This window comes from Natator depressus, chromosome 15, assembly GCF_965152275.1.
Source record: "Natator depressus isolate rNatDep1 chromosome 15, rNatDep2.hap1, whole genome shotgun sequence".
In the NCBI taxonomy this organism is placed as follows: domain Eukaryota; kingdom Metazoa; phylum Chordata; order Testudines; family Cheloniidae; genus Natator; species Natator depressus.
The window spans coordinates 314914-336428 of record NC_134248.1 but is presented as its reverse complement, the minus strand read 5'-3'; the positions used below and the strand labels follow the sequence as shown (position 1 = coordinate 336428).

At 52.6% G+C, this 21515-nt stretch overlaps 1 protein-coding gene across 3 annotated transcripts in view; it reads right to left on the bottom strand.

Moving 5' to 3' along the window:
• Positions 1 to 3651: 3651 nt before the first annotated feature.
• Positions 3652 to 21515, bottom strand: part of PES1 (pescadillo ribosomal biogenesis factor 1) — a 31242-nt gene continuing 13378 nt past the window's right edge. The window contains exons 7-17 of one of the 3 annotated variants that reach the window (XM_074973092.1): positions 18563 to 18679; positions 18191 to 18268; positions 17628 to 17717; positions 17313 to 17443; positions 16634 to 16759; positions 16113 to 16297; positions 15726 to 15862; positions 14413 to 14580; positions 13186 to 13257; positions 4769 to 5171; positions 3652 to 4187 (exon numbers count right to left, since the gene is read on the bottom strand). In XM_074973092.1, coding sequence (XP_074829193.1) covers positions 3667 to 4187; positions 4769 to 5171; positions 13186 to 13257; positions 14413 to 14580; positions 15726 to 15862; positions 16113 to 16297; positions 16634 to 16759; positions 17313 to 17443; positions 17628 to 17717; positions 18191 to 18268; positions 18563 to 18679 — 2028 coding nt within the window. In that variant the 3' untranslated portion in view covers positions 3652 to 3666. Of the gene's footprint in view, positions 4188 to 4768; positions 5172 to 13185; positions 13258 to 14412; positions 14581 to 15725; positions 15866 to 16112; positions 16298 to 16633; positions 16760 to 17312; positions 17444 to 17627; positions 17718 to 18190; positions 18269 to 18562; positions 18680 to 21515 lie in introns of all 3 variants that reach the window. The other 2 variants (XM_074973091.1, XM_074973093.1) reach the window with 2 other exon arrangements.

Sequence of the window (21515 nt, the reverse complement as noted above, 5' to 3'; positions counted from 1 at the left end):
CAGTCAGTCCTATTGAACCCTCTTATGGTGAGCAGGCAGGCAATATGTCCTTCTGCACCGTCTGCTGCCAGCCAAAGATGTAAAAGATAGATGGAGTGGATCAAAACAAGAAATAGACCAGATTTGTTTTGTACTCATTTGCCTCCTCCCCTGTCTAGGGGACTCATTCCTCTAGGTCACACTGCAGTCACTCACAGAGAAGGTGCAGCGAGGTAAATCTAGCCATGTATCAATCAGAGGCCAGGCTAACCTCCTTGTTCCAATAAGAACAATAACTTAGGTGCACCATTTCTTATTGGAACCCTCCGTGAAGTCAACCCTGTAAGCCGTGTCCTCAGTCGCCCCTCCCTGCGTCAGAGCAACGGCAAACAATCGTGCATCTGAGTTGAGAGTGCTGTCCAGAGCAGTCACAATGGAGCACTCTGATTGGGCTAAAACATTGTCGCGGGTGGTTCTGGGTACATATTGTCCGGCCCCCGTTCCCTCCCTCCCTCTGTGAAGGCAAGGGCAGACAATTGTTTCGCGCCTTTTTTCCTGAGTTACCTGTGCGGACGCCATACCACCGCAAGCATGGAGCCCGCTCAGGTAACCGTCACCGTATGTCTCCTGGGTGCTGGCAGACGCGGTACGGCATTGCTACACAGTAGCAGCAACCCATTGCCTTGTGGCAGCAGACTGTACAGTACGACTGGTAGCCGTCCTCGTCATGTCCGAGGTACTCCTGGTCGCCCGTGTGAGGTCGATCAGGAGCGCCTGGGCAGACATGGGCGCAGGGACTAAATTTTTAGTGACTTGACCAGGTCATTCTCTTAAGTCCGGCAGTCAGTCCTATTGAACCCTCTTATGGTGAGCAGGCAGGCAATATGTCCTTCTGCACCGTCTGCTGCCAGCCAAAGATGTAAAAGATAGATGGAGTGGATCAAAACAAGAAATAGACCAGATTTGTTTTGTACTCATTTGTCTTCTCCCCTGTCTAGGGGACTCATTCCTCTAGGTCACACTGCAGTCACTCACAGAGAAGGTGCAGCGAGGTAAATCTAGCCATGTATCAATCAGAGGCCAGGCTAACCTCCTTGTTCCAATAAGAACAATAACTTAGGTGCACCATTTCTTATTGGAACTGTTAGAGAGCTTATTCCTTCACTCTGCCACTTCCCTGGTCCTTCTCGCATGAACAGAGAGCAACAATACCCGAAGTCCGAAGGTGCAAACAATTCGATGTTTATTGGGGTGAACTTCCAGCAAGCTTAAATACAAGTTCCTTTTTCCTTATTTTCGAATCCCAACTTACTTCCTGTTTGCCCCTAATTTATATAGTAATATTCTTAGCTATACCTTAACCAATCATTCTACTGAAATTTAACTAACCAATCCTAACATATTGTAACATGATTAGCTAACCAATTATATCCCACCACCTTAATTAGATTACACCCAGCAAAATTAATTATACAGCAGACAGAAGCAATCACAGAACCAGACAGAGATTATACAAACAATAGCAAAGTGGGAACTATAATGACAAAACAATACAGAAGTGAGGATTTCACATCCCAGCTATTGATAAGTGAGTTCTTGCCAGACAGGATGCTATCCTTTTCCTTTTACATTTTCTAGGCACTTCCCTTTCTCTGGAGGTGATAGGCACTATCAAGACAGGATTGTATTCCTAACAGCCCAATAGCACCTTCTTTCAATGTGACTAGTTTGGAATGTGAGGATGTGACCGGTCGCTTCCTGGCTTATGGCTGCCTCTGCTGCTTAGCCAAAGGCCTTAGCCTAAGAACAGGGCCTCAAACAGTCACAGTAAGAGAGGGCCCTTACACCAGCAGACAGTGATTTTGATTCTTTCTTTTATACCTCTAGAACTAGCCAAGTGATAAGAATACCCCTAAATTCTTAAAGTACAGGCTTTTGCAGACAGGCCTGAATATCTATATCCTAACAGGAACCCTCCGTGAAGTCCTGCCTGAACTACTCCTTGATGTAAAGCCACCCCCTTTGTGGATTTTAGCCCCCTGAAGCCAACCCTGTAAGCCGTGTCGTCAGTCGCCCCTCCCTCCGTCAGAGCAACGGCAGACAATCATTCCGCGCCTTTTTTCTGTGCGGACGCCATACCAAGGCAAGCATGGAGTCCGCTCAGCTCACTTTGGCAATTAGGAGCACATTAAACACCACACGCATTATCCAGCAGTATATGCAGCACCAGAACCTGGCAAAGCGCTACCGGGTGAGGAGGCGACGTCAGCGCGGTCACGTGAGTGATCAGGTCATGGACACAGATTTCTCTGAAAGCATGGGCCCTGCCAATGCATGCATAATGGTGCTAATGGGGCAGGTTCATGCTGTGGAACGCCGATTCTGGGCTCGGGAAACAAGTACAGACTGGTGGGACCGCATAGTGTTGCAGGTCTGGGATGATTCCCAGTGGCTGCGAAACTTTCGCATGCGTAAGGGCACTTTCATGGAACTTTGTGACTTGCTTTCCCCTGCCCTGAAGCGCATGAATACCAAGATGAGAGCAGCCCTCACAGTTGAGAAGCGAGTGGCAATAGCCCTGTGGAAGCTTGCAACGCCAGACAGCTACCGGTCAGTTGGGAATCAATTTGGAGTGGCCAAATCTACTGTGGGGGCTGCTGTGATGCAAGTAGCCCACGCAATCAAAGATCTGCTGATATCAAGGGTAGTGACCCTGGGAAATGTGCAGGTCATAGTGGATGGCTTTGCTGCAATGGGATTCCCTAACTGTGGTGGGGCCATAGACGGAACCCATATCCCTATCTTGGCACCGGAGCACCAAGCCGGCGAGTACATAAACCGCAAGGGGTACTTTTCAATAGTGCTGCAAGCATTGGTGGATCACAAGGGACGTTTCACCAACATCAACGTGGGATGGCCGGGAAAGGTACATGACGCTCGCATCTTCAGGAACTCTGGTCTGTTTCAAAAGCTTCAAGAAGGGACTTTATTCCCAGACCAGAAAATAACTGTTGGTGATGTTGAAATGCCTATATGTATCCTTGGGGACCCAGCCTACCCCTTAATGCCATGGCTCATGAAGCCGTACACAGGCAGCCTGGACAGCAGTCAGGAGCTGTTCAACTACAGGCTGAGCAAGTGCAGAATGGTGGTAGAATGTGCATTTGGACGTTTAAAGGCGCGCTGGCGCAGTTTACTGACTCGCTTAGACCTCAGCGAAACCAATATTCCCACTGTTATTACTGCTTGCTGTGTGCTCCACAATATCTGTGAGAGTAAGGGGGAGACGTTTATGGCGGGGTGGGAGGTTGAGGCAAATCGCCTGGCTGCTGGTTACGCGCAGCCAGACACCAGGGCGGTTAGAAGAGCACAGGAGGGTGCGGTACGCATCAGAGAGGCTTTGAAAACCAGTTTCATGACTGGCCAGGCTACGGTGTGAAAGTTCTGTTTATTTCTCCTTGATGAAACCCCCCGCCCCTTGGTTCACTCTACTTCCCTGTAAGCTAACCACCCTCCCCTCCTCCCTTTGATCACCGCTTGCAGAGGCAATAAAGTCATTGTTGCTTCACATTCATGCATTCTTTATTCATTCATCACACAAATAGGGGGATAACTGCCAAGGTAGCCCAGGAGGGGTGGTGGAGGAGGGAAGGAAAATGCCACACAGCACTTTAAAAGTTTACAACTTTAAAATTTATTGAATGACAGCCTTCTTTTTTTTGGGCAATCCTCTGTGGTGGAGTGGCTGGTTGGCCGGTGGCCCCCCCACCGCGTTCTTGGGCGTCTGGGTGTGGAGGCTATGGAACTTGGGGAGGAGGGCGGTGGGTTACACAGGGGCTGTAGTGGCAGTCTGTGCTCCAGCTGCCTTTGCTGCAGCTCAACCATACACTGGAGCATACTGGTTTGGTCCTCCAGCAGCCTCAGCATTGAATCCTGCCTCCTCTCATCACGCTGCCGCCACATTCGAGCTTCAGCCCTCTCTTCAGCCCGCCACTTACTCTCTTCAGCCCGCCACCTCTCCTCCTGGTCATTTTGTGCTTTCCTGCAGTCTGACATTATTTGCCTCCACGCATTTGTCTGTGCTCTGTCAGTGTGGGAGGACAGCATGAGCTTGGAGAACATTTCATCACGAGTGCGTTTTTTTTTCTTTCTAATCTTCACTAGCCTCTGGGAAGGAGAAGATCCTGTGATCATTGAAACACATGCAGCTGGTGGAGAAAAGAAAAGGGACAGCGGTATTTAAAAAAAGACACATTTTATAAAACACTGGCTACACTCTTTCAGGGTAAACCTTGCTGTTAACATTACATACATAGCACATGTGCTTTCGTTACAAGGTCGCATTTTGCCTCCCCCCACCGCGTGGCTAACCCCTCAACCCTCCCCCCTCCCTGTGGCTAACAGCGGGGAACATTTCTGTTCAGCCGCAGGCAAACAGCCCAGCAGGAATGGGCTCCTCTGAGTGTCCCCTGAAGAAAAGCACCCTATTTCAACCAGGTGACCATGGATTATATCTCACTCTCCTGAGGATAACACACGAACGGATGTTGCTTGAACGCCAGCAAACATACACTGCAATGCTTTGTTGTACAATGATTCCCGAGTACGTGTTACTGGCCTGGAGTGGTAAAGTGTCCTACCATGAAGGACGCAATAAGTCTGCCCTCCCCAGAAACCTTTTGCAAAGGCTTCGGGAGTATATCCAGGAAAGCTGCGAATGCCAGGGCAAAGTAATCCTTTCACATGGTTGCTTTTAAACCATGTATAGTATTTTAAAAGGTACACTCACCGGAGGTCCCTTCTCCGCCTGCTGGGTCCAGGAGGCAGCCTTGGGTGGGTTCAGGGGGTACTGGCTCCAGGTCCAGGGTGAGAAACAGTTCCTGGCTGTCGGGAAAACCGGTTTCTCCGCTTGCTTGCTGTGAGCTATCTACAACCTCGTCATCATCATCATCATCTTCTTCGTCCCCAAAACCTGCTTCCGTATCTCCATTGAAGGAGTCAAACAACACGGCTGGGGTAGTGGTGGCTGAACCCCCTAAAATGGCATGCAGCTCATCATAGAAGCGGCATGTTTGGGGCTCTGACCCGGAGCGGCCGTTCGCCTCTCTGGTTTTCTGGTAGGCTTGCCTCAGCTCCTTCAGTTTCACGTGGCACTGCTTCGGGTCCCTGTTATGGCCTCTGTCCTTCATGCCCTGGGAGATTTTGACAAAGGTTTTGGCATTTTGAAAACTGGAACGGAGTTCTGATAGCACAGATTCCTCTCCCCATACAGCGATCAGATCCCGTACCTCCCGTTCGGTCCATGCTGGAGCTCTTTTGCGATTCTGAGACTCCATCATGGTCACCTCTGCTGATGAGCTCTGCATGGTCACCTGCAGCTTGCCACGCTGGCCAAACAGGAAATGAGATTCAAAAGTTCTTTTCCTGTCTACCTGGCCAGTGCATCTGAGTTGAGAGTGCTGTCCAGAGCGGTCAAAATGGAGCACTCTGGGATAGCTCCCGGAGGCCAATACCGTCGAATTGTGTCCACAGTACCCCAAATTCGACCCGGCAAGGCCGATTTAAGTGCTAATCCACTTGTCAGGGGTGGAGTAAGGAAATCGATTTTAAGAGCCCTTTAAGTCGAAATAAAGGGCTTCATCGTGTGGACGGGTGCAGGTTTACATCGATTTAATGCTGCTAAATTCGACCTAAAGTCCTAGTGTAGACCAGGGCTAACAGAAAGCAGCAGGAGCTGCAGGGAGAGAGAGGAGGAGGAGCCTCTTATGTCCCTCTCTAGCCCCCCCCAGGAGCCTGGACTGATTAACCCCAGCTTCTCAGGGAGCTTCCTGTTTCCTGCTGCTTCCCTGAACCCACATGAGGAGAACAGGCAGCCAACTGAAGTAGTAGGAGCCAGTTAGCCCTTAAGACGCTGACATCTTCCCTCACTCAGGCCCTGCTACCAGCCTGCTTATTTGTCCCCTTCAACTGAGTGCTGGGAGCCACTATAGCTGGTCCAGAACAGCAGTCATGAGTGAAAGAAGAAAACGCCTCTCTGGGGCAGCATTCAGAAAAAGAAAGAAAGCAAAGGAAGCTTTTCTATCTAAGCAGGAAGGAGCTTTCCTGAGATACATAGACACAAATGTTCATGGTGAGCCTTCAAAGTTTTGAAGAGAGCCTTTCAAAGTTTTGGCCCAAGCGAGGGGCCATGGGGGCGTCATTTGAGCTCCCCGCCTCAGGTGCCAAAATGTTGTGGGCCGGCCCTGGCTGTTCAAACTGTGCAGCCAAGCACTCTGCCTCAGTGCTCGACACCCGAGCAAACCTTTCACCCTTAGATTCACACAGATTATGCAAAGTGCAACCCACTGCTCTGACCACAGGAATATTATCCTCAGTAAAGTCTAGCCTGCCATTGAGACACCTCCAGCAAGCTTTTAAAGGGCCAAAAGCACATTCAACTACCATGCAGCACCTGCTCAGCCTGTTGTTAAAACGCTCCTTGCTGCTGTCCAGGTGCCACGTGTAAGGTTTCATGAGCCAGGGCTGTAAGGGGTAAGCTGGGTCTCCCAGGATTACTATGGGCATTTCCACATCACTCACTGTGAACTTGTGGTCTGAAAAGAAAGTCCCTGCCTGCAGCTTTCCGTACAGGCCACTGTTCCTGAAGATGCGTGCATCATGCACCTTTCCAGACCAGCCTGCATTGATGTCTGTGAAACGCTCCCAGTGATCCACAAGCACCTGCAACACCATGGAGAAGTATCCCTTCCTATTGATGTATTCAGAACAAAGTGGTCTGGCGCTAAAAGTGGAATCACCAATTGCCCCGTCACAGCTAGGGAAAGCCATCCACTCTTTCATGCACATTTCCCAGAGTCACGGTCCCATGCAGCAGGATACAATTTATTGCCCTGCACACTTGGAGCAATACAGTCCCAACAGTGGACTTTCCCACTCCAAAGTGACTTGCGACTGACTGGTAGCAGTCAGGATTCACCAGCTTCCACACAGCAATGGCAACACGCTTCTCTACGGGAAGGGCAGCTCTCAATCTGGTGTCCTTGTGCTGCAGGTCGGGGGCCAGCTCAGCACGTAGCTCCATGAAGGTTGCTTTATACATCCTAAGGTTCTGCAGCCACTCCTTGTCATCCCACACCTGCATGACAATGCGATCCCACCATCAGTGCTTGTTTCCCTAGCCCAAAAGCGACACTCTACAGTATGCAGCTGCTCTGCAAATGCACAAAGCACTGATAAGTTGCTGCCGTCCATATCACACTTGGGTGCCTGTGATTCATCCTCTGCCAACTTGCGAGTAACTCAGAGAGTAACTGTGCTGCCATGCGCGATGTCCTCATGACAGCTAACAGCACATAGGAGAGAAGTGCGGGATCCGTCCTCTCACTGCAGATGCTGGCGCGCACTACAAAAGAATGGGAGTTGGAAAAACAGCACGAAAGGAAGCCAGAGACCTTTGGAGGGGTGGGACACAAAGCGGTGCATGACGGTACATTTTGCACATCCCAGGATGTGCCAGGCTCCATTTCCACATTTCCACAACACCTAGTGACAGATGTTGTCACCAGGCACTGTGGGATACATACCCACAGTCCATTGCTCTCACTGTTGACAAAGGTGCCCCAAATGTGGACACAACTGTCACATGTAAACACGCTTTGGCGACTTTGCTTTTGTTGATTTTTCCTTGGCAACATTAGTTTCATCAAAAGAACCTGCCAGTGTAGACAAGCCCTTGGAGAATTCATGGAGGATGAGTGAGGTTCAGAGGGCGGGGCAAGGCAAACATAGTACCTTTTTAAACATAGTCTTTAAAATAGGGAACAAAGAAAACATAGAGAATGATAGACCAGTCAGCCTAATTTCAATACCTGAAAAGATGTGGAACAAACTATTAAACAATCAGTTATGCACCTAGAGGATAACAGGGTTATAAGAAATAGCCAGCATGGATTTGTCAAGAACAAATCATGCCAAATCAGCCTAATTTCCTTCTTTGAGAAGATTACTGCCCTAGTGGATGGAAGGGAAGCAGTAGACGTAATGTATCTTGCTGTTAGGAAGGCTTTCGACACAGTCCCACATGATAATCCTCATAACTAGGGAAATGTGATCTAGATGAAATTACTATAAGGTGGGTGCACAACTGGTTGAAAACTACTAACTACTAACTCAGGAGTAGTTGTTAACGGTTCACTGTCAAACTGGGGAGACTAGATCTAATGGTGTCCTGCAGAGATCAGTCCTGGGTCCAGTACTATGCAATATTTTCATTAACTTGGATAATGGAGTAAGGAGTGTGCTTATAACATTTGTGGATGATGCCAAGCTGGGAGAGGGTGCCAGCACTTTGCAGGACAAGATTAGAATTCAAAATGACCTGGACAAATTAGAGAATTGGCCTGAAATCAAGATGAAATTCAGTGAAGGCAAGTGCAAAGGAAAAAACACACGTAGGAAGGAAAAAAAAACAAATGCACAACTACAAAATGGAAATAACTGGCTAAGTGTTAGTAGTGCTGAAAAGAATCTGGGGGTTATAGTGAATCACAAATTGGCCTCAACTGGACCAGTGTGTCCAATTCTGGGTACCACAGTACAAGAAAGATGTGAACAAACTGGAGAGAATCCAAAGAGCAGCAACAAAAATTATTAAAGGTCTGGAAAACCTGACCTATGAGGAAAGGTTAAAAAAACTGGGCATGTTTAGTTCTGAGAAAAGACGACAGAGTGGAACCAGTTAACAGCCATTAACTAGATTTTTTGTCTATGTCCAATGAAGGAAGGAAAAGAAGTAATGGGCTTAATGTGCAGCATGGAAGATTTCTGGCTAGATATTAGGAAAAACTTTCTAACTATAAGGGATAGCTAAGCTCTGGAATAGGGAGGTTGTGGAGTCCCCATCACTGTAGGTTTTTAAAAACCTACAGGTTGGACACACTGGTCAGGGATGGTCTAGGTTTACCTCAGTGCAGTGGATTGGACTTGTCACCTCTCCATGTCTATCAGAATACTTTGGAATAACTCAAACAAACCCGCTCAGCACTAGCTCCAGGGGTGTTCTTTATGTAGATTGCCCCCAGGCTGTTGCTGTTACACAGAATTCACTTTTCTGCTGTAGGACACACATCACTTTTTGACTTTTCTGAGAGGACTTGTCGGTCTGTTGCGGCACCTCAGTAATGCATGCCACACTCACCTGGACTCTCCAGGGCCCAAGAACGGCAGCCTCTCAAAATGCCCCGGAAACTCAACACAAAACAGTCCAAACAGCCTCCTCCCAGCCAGCAGCAATCCCAGTCTCTGAGCCAACAGCCCAGTCTCTGTGGGTTCTAGCAAGACCTGGAATCCAGAGCCCATATCTGAAGTGGTACAAGTACTGGCATGTTGCCTTCTCAGCAGACATCTCTGTCCTGTGCCAATCCACCACCGAGTCCACAGAGCTGTCTCCTGCTACCATATTTATAACCTCTCCCCCATAAGCTCCAACTGGCTCAGCTCTCAGCTGGTGGGTGCGTGGAACCTTGAAGCCTGCTTGCCCTTAATGGTAAAACCCTTTTCACTAAGTTGCCCATGTCTCTTGCATGTATAACAGACCGGATTCAGAAGTAGTGGACTGGGACTCAAGACCTGTGTTCTATTCCCACTTCTGCCACTGGTGACCTTGGGCAAATCCCACCATCTCTCTGTGGCTGTTTCCATCTGTAAAATGGGGCTAGTGACTTCCTTTGCAAAGTGTTTTGAGATCTGATAAAAAGGGCTAGATCACAGCTAGTTATTTCAAAACCCATTACTCCCCCCTCCGTTTGAAAACACACACAGGCATGAATTAGAACGTGGAGCCCTCAAAGCAGTGTGTGTAACCTGCAGCAATTCCTGGAGAGAGTTGTGGTTGGGCCTGAGGCTGGACTAGCAGAGCGGGGCTGGGGAGAAGGATGGCCCAGGTTTTAGGGTGCTCATCTGGGACTTGGAAGACCATGGTTCAATTCCTTGCAGAGCCAGGCTCCCTGTGAGACCCTGGACAGTCCCTTGGTCTCTCTGTGCCAGCTCTCCATTTGTAAAGCAGGGACAACAGCCCTGCCATGCCTCCCAGGGGTGAGGTAAGGACAAACATCAAATATTATGAGACACCCACATGGCTAAGATAATTGGGGCCATACAAAATACTTAAGGCTGCTGATGCCCCTCAATGCTGGCCCGGCAGAGCTATACTAGGCAGTAGCCTGCCTTTGGCCAGGCTCCAGCTAGCACTTGCCTTAGTCCCTCACATTAACCTCACCCCCTTACACAGGGGAGCTTTAACATCTCAGAAGCAAGGTGACTACACAGGACTAGCAGGCAACGCAAGCATTCCTGCCCCAGGTCAGCAGGTTCCCAGCCTGACAAGGGGTGCTGAGCACTCAATTCACGCAGCATCACTGACAGCCCAACCCCACCCCTCACCTATATGTCGGGGCCAAAGGGAGTGGGGGGTAGAAAGAGTCAGATCATGGCCAAAGCGCTCTACAGGTGCCCTGGGACTGAGTTCAAGGGATGCAGCTGTGGCTCGTGGGAAGAGTGAGACACACACAATCAGTCCTGTTCACACCATCCTTGGAGACGGCACTGGAGCATCTCTCGGCCCTGCAGTGACCACATAGCTACAGGTTTCAGAATGGTAGCCCTGTTAGTCTGTATCAGCAAAAAAACTGAGCAGTACTTGTGGCACCTTAGAGACTAACAAATTTTTTGGGCATAAGCTTTTGTGGGCTGAAACCCACTTCATCGGATGCATGCATTGGAAAATACAATAGGAAGATATATATCCACAGAACATGAAACAATGGGTGTTGCCATACCAACTGTAACGAGACCAATCCATCAAGGTGGGCTGTTATCAGCAGGAGAAAAAAAAACCTTTTGTAGTGATAATCAGGATGGCCCATTTCAAACCGTTGACAAGAAGGTGTGAGTAACAGTAGGGGGGGAAATTAGCATGGGGAAATAGTTTCACTTTGTGTAACGACCCATCCACTCCCAGTCTCTATTCAAGCCAAATTGAATAGAGTCCAGTAATGGTGTCCAGTATGCAAATTAATTCCAATTCTGCAGCGTCTCGTTGGAGTCTGTTTTTCAAGTTTTTTTGTTGGAGAATTGCCACTTTTAGGTCTGTAATTGAGTGACCAGGGAGGTTGAAGTGTTCTCCAACCGGTTTTTGAATGTTATAATTCTTGACATCTGATTTGTGTCCACTGATTCTTTTACGTAGAGACTGTCCAGTTTGGCCAATGTACATGGCAGAGGGGCATTGCTGGCACTTGATGCCACATATCACATTGGTGGATGTGCAGGTGAACGAGCCTCTGATAGTGTGGCTGATGTGATTTGGCCCTATGATGGTGTCCCCTGAATAGATATGTGGACACAGTTGGCAACGGGCTTTGTTGCAAGGATAGGTTCCTGGGTTAGTGTTTTTGTTGTGTGGTTGCTGGTGAGTATTTGCTTCAGGTTGGGGGCCTGTCTCCCAAGATCTGTGAGAGTGAGGGATTGTCCTTCAGGATAGGTTGTAGATCCTTGATAATGCGTTGGAGAGGTTTTAGTTGGGGGCTGAAGGTGATGGCTAGCGGCGTTCTGTTACTTTCTTTGTTGGGCCTGTCCTGGAGTAGGTGACTTCTGGGTACTCTTCTGGCTCTGTCAATCTGTTTCTACACTTCAGCAGCTGGGTACTGTAGTTTTAAGAACACTTGACAGAGATCTTGTAGGTGTTTGTCCCTGTCTGAGGGATTGGAGCAAATGCGGTTGTAGCTTAGAGCTTGGCTGTAGATGATGGATCGTGTGGTGTGGTCAGGGTGAAAGCTGGAGGCATGTAGGTAGGAATAGCGGTCAGTAGGTTTCCAGTATAGGGTGGTGTTTATGTGCCCATCGCTTACTAGCACTAGTGGAGCAAATGCAGTTGTATCTTAGAGCTTAGCTGTAGACTTTGGAGCTATGGCTGTAGACAATGGATTAGCACATACGTATATGTATCTTCCTACTGTATTTTCCACTGCATGCATCCAGTGAAGTGGGTTTTAGCCCACGAAAGCTTATGCCCAAATAAATTTGTTAGTCTCTAAAGTGCCACAAGTACTCCTCGGTTTTTTTGCATATAGCTACAGACACCCAAGCGGGCCAGCTGCACCCAGCGGGTTTCCTGCATTCACTGAGCTCACTCTGAATAGTGACCTTTTCCCTCTCAGGAGGATTACAGTCAAATAAAAGGAGCTGGAGGCTCCTGAGCAGAGCCCTGAGGCTGGGAGGGCAGCAGCTGTCACAGAGGGCTGAGCTACCATAGCTCATAGGGGGCAACAGACCACACGGGAGGCCAGCTGTGAAAGTTGACTTTACTAAAGTACAGTAAAATCACAGCCCTTTACAGGCCCCAGCCCCTGTGCGGAGGGGAGCTCAGGGGTGGGGGGCTGAGGCAGCTTTTCCCGGGAGGCCCCACAACCTGCCTGCACTGGCTGCAAGGGACTGTGCAGATCCCCAGCTTGCAAAGCAAACAGCAAAGGGACCCTCCCTCTGAGAGCAGCACCTGCCACAAGCTCCAAGGCACCCAGCCTGCTGGAGGAGCCCCAGCTCAGGGCCTGGGCCAGCTCACCCTGGGCCCCGTTTTGACCATTAGCTCTGTACGACCCAGAGCCCCAAGACGTTCGCCTGCACCAGGCACAGCCTCTCCTTCCCCAACCCGGGGAGAGCTGCTGACACTTAACAGGCCATTCGGCTTCTCTGGGGACCTTTGGCTGCATCCATGATCTGCTGCAGCCACGGGGAGGATTCTTCCCTTTTCACACCCCTCATCTGCCTACCTAGAGGCTCTGCTGGGAGAGACCAGGTGGGGGAATCCACTGCCCCCTCTCACCCATGACCTGTTGGCGTCGGTGTGGGTGAAGCAGACAAAGAAAGCTCCCGGAGCCTCCCCATGGAGGAGCCTTGGATGGGGTCCCGGAGGATAGGGGAAGAGGCTGGTTTTGTTTTTAAATAGAGGGGATAAGCGGTAATTGGGGGTGTCCCCAGAGCATCGACAGAGCTGAAAATCACGGCCAGCCAGATGCTGTTGGCTTCCGTTCAGTGTGGCCTGTCCTGGAAGAGGCCCGAGGTACAGCCTAGAAAGTAGGTCTCCCAGGCCAAGGGGCAGCTCCAGTCCTGGAGGGAGGGCAGAGCCTGACAGCCCCATCACTCCCGTCGCACCTTCTTGGTTTTCTTCTTCTCTGATTTCATGGCAGCATCATGAGCTTTCCTCTTCTCAGCAAGTCTGGTTGCCTGCGGGGGGAGAAACCGCCCAGATTAACCCCTGAACACTAACAACAGTTCTTCCCCCTGCCTGTTACAGTCATGCCAGAGCCAGATTCGAACCCCCTCCAACACTGGAGGAGATCATACCCTGATCTCAGCCTCTGGGCCAGGCCCACCCACCCCTAAGCTCTGGGCCTGCTGCTGGATCAGGATGGTTAGCTAAGTCACTCACTAGCTCTAGTTTTTTTTTTTTTTTTTTTGGGGGGGGGGGGGGGAAGGTGGGGGGAGTGGTGAATCACGGTACACATCACTGCTATGGACACAGGCCCCCTGGGACACCCCAGGACCACCCCAGGGACCTAACCTTGCTGGCTCCCAGGCCAGAGCTCTGCACCAGGCTTAAACTTCCATCCACCCCGGCAGGCAGCGAGAGCTTGGGGGGGGGCGGGAAGAGGAAGCAGGCGGAAACTCAGATGCCCTGGGGAGTGGAGGGGGTGAAGGTGCCTCCAGCAGCAAAAGGCTCAGCCTTGCTCCCATTTACTGAATGTCACCAAGCCCCAGGGGAAAGGGCCAAGTCCAGAGGCGAGGGGTGTACATTACAGACCAAGTGGGCCACGGGAATTGTTATAGAAAAAGCCCCCCTCCACCCCAGGAAGTTTACACAATCATTTCCATCATTGTTGAACCCAGGCCAAAGTCTCCGAATACACAATCCTCCCTCAATGGCTTCTCCTGTTCTGTATACACCATAGAGAGGCAGCATTGCCTAATGGACTGAGTATAGGGCTGGGAGTCGGCAACTCTGTTCTAATCACCATGGAGGCTCCAACCCTCCCTGGGACACTGAGCAAGTCACTGGCTCTGTGCCTCAGTTTCCCCATTTGTTAAGCAGGCATGATGCCCACCTACCTCCCAGAAGTGGGGGACTGGCCAGTTTCTGCCTCACTCAGTATTTTACACAGCGTGCGGACGGTTTCTGGCCTAGCACTCCCCACTCCCCCAGTGCCGTGTCATCCCCATCCAGTTAGAACTCGCTGCAGCCTGGCTCGATTAGGGTAACCCACCTCTCTTCACCAGTGTGCACTTTGTGGTGGGAACAGGCTGAGTGTTAAGGCCTATAGTCCTGCTCTAGTGACCAGGGGGTTCATCCCCACGCTGGGGAGCAAGCGCCAGCCACAATACCTCTCGAACTTTGCGCTTCTTCCCAAACATGATTTTCTGGTAGAGGTACTTCTCCCTCTTCTTCATCATCATGATGGCGAGACGCTTCTCCTCGCTCTGCTCCTCTTGGGCTGCTTGCTGCTTGTCCTCCAGCCGCACAATGCCTGCCGACACCTTCACTGGCAGCTTCTGGGGAAGGCACAAGAGAGCCAGTGACCTCAGAAGCTCCCTGCTGCATCCACTGCAAGGGACTCCACCCCCAGCCCTGCAGATGGCGCTGCCCATTCCCTGGCCCTATCCTGAGGGGATCCCACTGCCGAGCCTGGAGCAGCCAGGGCAGCATGAGCTAGAACTGCCTGCAGGCAAGGCAGAGCGCTGAGCTAGCACCCCACTAACAAACTGCCATTAACGTCATGGCAGAGAATGCACCAAGGTTCCTCCTGGATGTCCTCGGAGCTACCCCCACAGGAATTAAGGCAGAGACTGTGATGGGAAAGAGGGCACGTGCCCAGCGCCACGAACTTTAGCTGTGCTCCCTCACGCTTTTGCAATTTGTTTCCTTTCTACTTTTTTTTAGAAAAAGTAGAGAAGAAAGCATGGCACTGTCTGGCTTGGGGGAACTTTCAAGGTTCCTCAGACAACGTATACACATGTCCCTAGAACACATGTGTATGTGACAGCTGCCATCTCGCCCAACGCACCAGGGATTGAACCAGGGACCTCCAGAGCCAAAAGCATGAGCAGCTACTGCTTGAGCCAACATTACCTAGCTGGGGCTGTGCAGAGTCCTGTCCTCTGTGGACTGGCACAGAGGGGGACCTGTCCCCTCCAACCTCCCATGAGTACACACAGTGTCTCGACTTTTCACTTGTGAGTGTAGCAATGGTTTTTGCTGTGCATGATCACTATGCAGATTTCAGAGAGGCTGGAGGTGGTCTGGATTTAAGGGCAGGTGCTAGCCCTGGATAAAGACTGGACTGGCCTGACCAGGCCGAGGTCCCAGCCATTCTGCAGGAGCCCCATCAAAGATTAAAAAAAAAAAATTCACTCCTTAAAATAATAAAAACCTCAAGCTCCAAGTCCTTTGCCCAACCCCTGCTCTCTCAGAAAGGGACATCACCTGCAGAGACCAAGTCAGGAAGCATTTGGCTCAAAGGGGAGTGTTCTGCACAGGTGAGCAGAGGGTTCAGAACGGAAGCCATTCAGCAACCTGCCTCCAGCAGGTGCTACCCAGTGGAGGGCTGAGACGGGGAGGCATGGAGCTTGACCAGAGCTGCACCACAATGGGGATGTCCCCCTTCAGGGCACGCTGGCTCCATGGCTATGCATTGTACCTTTCCCTGGGATCGCTGCTCTTCCAGCTTCTTCAGTTTCCCTTCATCTTCCTTTTCAGAGTGTTCTTCTCCTTCTGAGCCTTCATTATCATCATCATCATCATCACTGTCCTCCTCCTCCTCCTCTCTGCTCTCTTCTGCTAGAGAAGTCAAGAGAGCAGAGTTACCATTCAGGATTCTAACCCCTAAGCAGAGCAGGAAGAACCAGCCTGGCATAGGCTGGCAGAGAACCCGGGTAAATGTTTCCCAGGTCTGTGCTCCTAAAGGACCTGTTGATAACCTGGGATGAGGAGGCAAAAGGAGGGAGGGACCGATGCCCAGAGGGAGGCAAAGGATGCCCAAGGTGAGAAAGCTGGCTGGATCCTCGGGACTTGGCCTCCCCATTACCTGGGTTCTCGCCCTTCTGCAGGGCCAGCAGCTTCAGCTTCTCAGGTGGGATGTAGTCCCCATCCTTCTCCGAAACGAAGGGCGAGAGGTGCGGGGGCAGCAGCACGCCGGGGAAATAATCAGCCACCGGGAGGCACATCTTGGCATTGACCGAGTCGAACACCCACTGTGGCTGGAGGTAATACCTAGGAGGGTGGGGAGAGGGCTGGAGTGAGCAAGAGGGATGGAGGGAAGGAAGAGCCAAGAGGAAGTGGATGTGGGTGGATGGCCCCCACCCCCAGCAGGGTCCCTAGAACATGGAGCAGGCCACTTGCACACCAGAAGGGGATTGGGGCAGACACCTCACTGGGGCCTGGCTCAAAGTGCACTGAAGCCAGCAGACAGGCGCCCAGGGGCAGCACGGCAGAAACGCTGAGGGCAAAGAGCGGGGCTGAATGGCTCCAGAGCAGGACAGTTAGTTGGCCTCTCCTGCCGCTTGTGCAGAGGCTCAGATCTCACCCAGGCAAAGGTGCAGAACTCACCTGCCTATCACCTGCTTTCCCAGGCTGGGCCGGTCAACAATCTGGTGGGTGATGGTTGGATTCCTCACATCGTAGGTGGCACTGATGCACATGGACTTGTCCCAAGACACTTCGCCTCCAAAACACCTGCTCAATGAGAAACGCCCATGAATCAGGCTGGGCGGGAAGGGCCCAGCACCAGCCGAGGGGCAGGGAACAGAGTCCCATGCAGGACACACAGGGGCCTCACTGTTTGCAGTGGAAACTTGCAGGGACACAGTGACATCCCACGAGGCTAAGACTGGAGAAGCCTGGATTGTCAAGAGGATCAGGAATGCAGATCCCCTCCCTCAACCTTGTCAAGGGGCCCAGGGGAATGTGCCTAGGCACCTGGGCCCACAGCACCTTCTCACAGCCACAGCTGGGCTTCAAGGTTGCTCCAGGGACTTCGTTCACCCCAGCCTCGCTGTGTAGCTCTCGCAGGCAGGGACGCTGGCTGGGCTCCCCAGAGTATCACGCCTGGGTTAATCCTGCTCTCATGGCTAGAGGATCTCTAGATGGCTCATGGCCTTCCTCCATCACTAACATTGCCCTTGCTCCCCACTTACTCCTGGACTTGGTACCCACCCAGTTCAGACCAAGTCCCTCGCCCCATCCCCAGGGCTCGCCCTGAGGGAGGAAGAGTGCGATCAGCACGTACCGGATGATGAAAGCTATGGGCTCCCGAGGCACCTCTCTGTTCAGGAAGAACCGCAGCCCCTCAAACAGCTTCTTCTGCTTTTCTACTGCCTCCTGCTCCTTCTTCCTCGCCGCCTCCTGCTCCGCACTCTCCTGGCCAGAGCAAGGCGCTATGAGAGGCTCCTCTACCATGCCCTCCCCTCCCCACATGCCAACCCTAGACAAGGGGAGGGACAGCGGGGAGCCCCCTCCCTTGTGGCTGTCCCTTCCCTGCCAGCCTCCTTCGAGGTGTGGGGGGACTTGGAGCAGTGATAAATTCAACCTGCTGAGCTCTTACCCCATCCACGGGGAACTCATCCACCTGCACTTCATCCTCTGGGTTTGGTGCTACCACTCGGGCTAGGCTGGCACTCAGAGCCGACAGCTTCTGCAGTGGGAAAAACCAGCAATGCGTCACACACAGCTCCTCATATGGGGGAGGCTGCTCGGAAAGGTGGTTAAGATCCCTGGGCAGGACCCAGGAATAGCAGGCTGTAGGTCCTACGGGGGTCCTCTTTCGTATCCCACCTCCAGCCGCAGCCAATACCCAAGGGCTCAAAGGAAGCCCCATAACGCACCTGGTCCATTACATAGCACTGGGGAGTGGCTCCCCTCTAGCCCCTGCCTTGGAGATCAAAGTCCCTTTTGTTTGCATGGCTACAAACGTTAACGAGTGCACCAGGGAGAGGGGCCCAGCCCCCCAGCCAGGGTGGCCAAGAATGGCAGGGTCTGTGCCCCACCCCCAGACCAGCTGGGGAGTGTCCAGCGATGCAGGAGCCCCTGGGGAGGGGCAGGGCCCATGGCCCATTAACCAGCTCCAGGGTGTCATGTGGGGTCCGCATGGCAGGCAGGGCCTCTCACCTCCATGTAGCTCTCTGAGTCCATGGCGTACGCCTCCCCCTCCTCCGGCTTCTGCTCTGCCACAGCCTGGCCTTCAATCTACAGAGGGGAGAGGGGTGAAGGCAGGGCCAGAGTCTGGCATGATCCTGCTGCTCCCTTCCCCAGCCTCTCAGGCAGTCACCACCCTTCCAGCAGGATCCGACCGTGCTGGACCCACCCACAGCACTCCCTCCCCACCAGTAGGGGCAGGCTGGCTCCCCAACACTAAGCACCCGGGCAAGGGGAAGAACCTGGATCACAGTGCAGTCCCCCAGGCCTGCTGCAAGAGTCACCTCTCCGCTTGCTACCAGGGGCCTGGGATCATAAACCCCGGTGGTGCCCTCCGCCCATCACCTTGGGGGGGTAATGCAGGTTGAGGGACTGGTAGAGGCGGAAGTTCACAAAGCCCAGCAGCGTGGTGTAGAACTCCGTGAAGGTCGCCATGACCCTGTAGTCCACGTCCGTCGGGTGCTGGAAGAGACAGTGGGAGGTCAACCAGGGGCATCAACAGAGCTTAGGGGGAAGCAGTGATAACCAGCACCTTCCCCCGTGCAGAGCTGGGGCCAGGAGTGGCTGTGGCTCCGGGACAGGAGGATGTGGACAGGGGTAAGGGGGCCCTGGCTGGGACCATAGCTGGGGGGCAGGAGCAGAGCCCCGGGCATGGGTCCTGCAGCCAGGATCAGGTGCGTGGCCGGGCACGGAGCCGATGGCAGACAGGACCCCGCATGTAGGGCTGGGAGTGAAGCCCCGGGCCCTGCAGCCAATACTCAGTGGCGGGGCAAGGAGCAGAGCTGGGTGGCGCTCCCTCCCCACCCTTCCGGGGGCTGACCCAGACCTCAGCTACACGCCCCCAAAATGTTCCTCAGCACCCCCTAGAGGGGCATGCAGCACAGACTGGGGGACCTCTGCTGTAAAGCAACTTCTCACAGTGAAACCCGGGGGCGCTGCAGCGCTCCCCGCAACCCTAGTTCCCGTGCCTATATCCCTCAGTTTCACTCAGAGAACACCACTATACCGCCCCCGCCCCCACACAAGCCTGGGAACTGCCTGCCTGGCAAATGCTCAGCTCCAAGAGCCGGAGCACAGAGCTGAACAGGGCTGTCTCCCCCCGACCAGGGGACAAGGTGTTCTTCAGCCCTCTGCAGCGGTAGCAGCCCCATGTGCAGTGAGCCAGGGAGAACTCCATCTCCAGGCAACGGCAGGAAGAAACTCACTGACTCTGCATTTAAGACTCATCCCCCTCGCCCCAGCCCCATCTCGCACAGTTACCCACCCAGCATTCACAGGAGCTGCCTCCATGCCCCAGGCCAGCGATTTCCAGGCTGCTCATTAAGCGCTCTCAGCAGGCACTGCTGGGAGGTAACAACCTTGGGAAAAGGTCCTTGAGGGCTGACGGGAGGGAGCCTGCAGAGTCCCACCCACCCAGTTCCCTAGCAGGGCAGGGTATGATGCGTTAGCAGCAGAGTAGGCCCCTACATGGCACTGGCTGCATGTCACCCACTCTACCCTGGGAACCCCAGGGCAGCCAAGGAACAAGGGAACGTTTCTGTCAACCCTGAAGCGAAGATCAACCCACGCAAGAGAGGTTCCCCAGAGCATGGCAGACTCAAGAAGATGGGAGGTTGGTCTTAAAGCACACAATTAACAGAGAGGGCTCCTGGGTCCTGCCTGTGAGGCTCAGTTCAATGACCCGTGGAGACCCTCCAGGGGATCACCAAGAGAAAGCAAAATGCACAGGAGTGCCGCCTGTGGTCAAAGCCCTGGACTGGGCAGATTCAGCTGGAGATGGCTGGACAGCATCTCTGGGACTGTCTGCTGCTCAGTCTGCAGGGGTCTGGCAGATCTCAGTGTGTCTTAAAGGTCAGCAAAGGTCATTGATTTCTAGTCAACTGGAGGGGCACAATGCAGATCCCCAGCCAGTAAATGAATAACTCAGCAGAGACATTGGGTGTGGGGGGGGGGGGGGGAAGGGGGGCTGAAGAGAGAAGAGAGAAAAGACAAGACCTTCCTGGGGCAGTGGGAACTAGAAATTGAGGTCGATAGGACATGTCAGAAGGGGAGGAGAGCAGGATCTTCAAAGAGATACTCTAGCTCAGCCAGAAGTTCTGAGCCTCATGCAGGAATTGTGGCGTGAAGTTCTCCAGCCTGTGTCATTCAGCAGGTCAGACTACATGATCAGAGTGCTCCCGTCTGACTTTCACTCTATGAATCTATAACTAGAGCAAGCCCAGAGGGAAGACCCAGTGGCCAGCGTTCTAGCCTGGTGTTGGGAAGACCCGAGTTCGATTCCTGCTCTGCAACAAACATCCTGTGACTTAAGGCAAGTCACGTAGTCTCTGTGCCTCCACTGCCCACCTGTGCAACGGGGTGGACAGCCCTCTCGGCAGCGCTGTGGGACTCAGATGCCACGGTAGCAGGGCGCCAGATAAGTATGGAGAGAGAGACAGCCAGTGGCAAAGTGAAATGCTGACGAGCAGGGGGAGCAGGGGCCATTCAACCTTAACTCTGCCCCCTTGTGCACGTGCATCAAAAGTCCGTGACAACATGATCACCCCGTTGTCCAACCAGGACCCTGCTCTGTTCGCTGTCCTTCACACTCTCATATCACTTCTTTGCTGCGCAGCAAAGGACAGTCCTGTTTGTGGCACCTCACAGCCTTCATATAAAGGAGAGTTTACAGAAGATGACATTTGTAGTCTAACAGCCTGGCTCCCCTCCTGAAGCCCAGACACTAGCATCCCCATCTGCTCTCCAAGTCCCAGCTCCAGCACAACTGAACTGGAAATAAATCCCAGCTTCTTTGTCAAGATGTTCACAACAGACTCCCCCCAGCTTATCTGGCAGAGCAGTCAGAGGGCAGCAAAGGACCCCCCACACTGCCCTGAGTCTGCTCCGACCTGGCCTGTGTGGAGACAATTAGCAGCTAATGAGGGACCCCACCCCAGGACAAGGGATGAGACCCCACCCTCTCTGATGGGACCAGCTTTGAGTTTCCACCAACTGGAGCTGTCTGGGAGCTCGCTAGGGAAGGCTCCGTCTGCCTTCCATCCCACTCACAGCCCGTTAATCTTTAATAAAGTTCAGAGAAGTAATTAAAGTTAATTATTTTCAGCCCAAGAGGAGAACAATGAGCTGGCTGGGCTGTTACAGGCACGCACCAGGGTTGCTGACTAGTGCATGCAGGGTGATGACTCTGACCCAGAGGCAGGGGCTCCCCAGAGGGGCAGGTGAGAGGCTGTTTCAGACGGTTCCCTGGGCATTAGGCCCCATGATATCCTGAGCACCATGCAGGCCCTGGGGGGCAGCT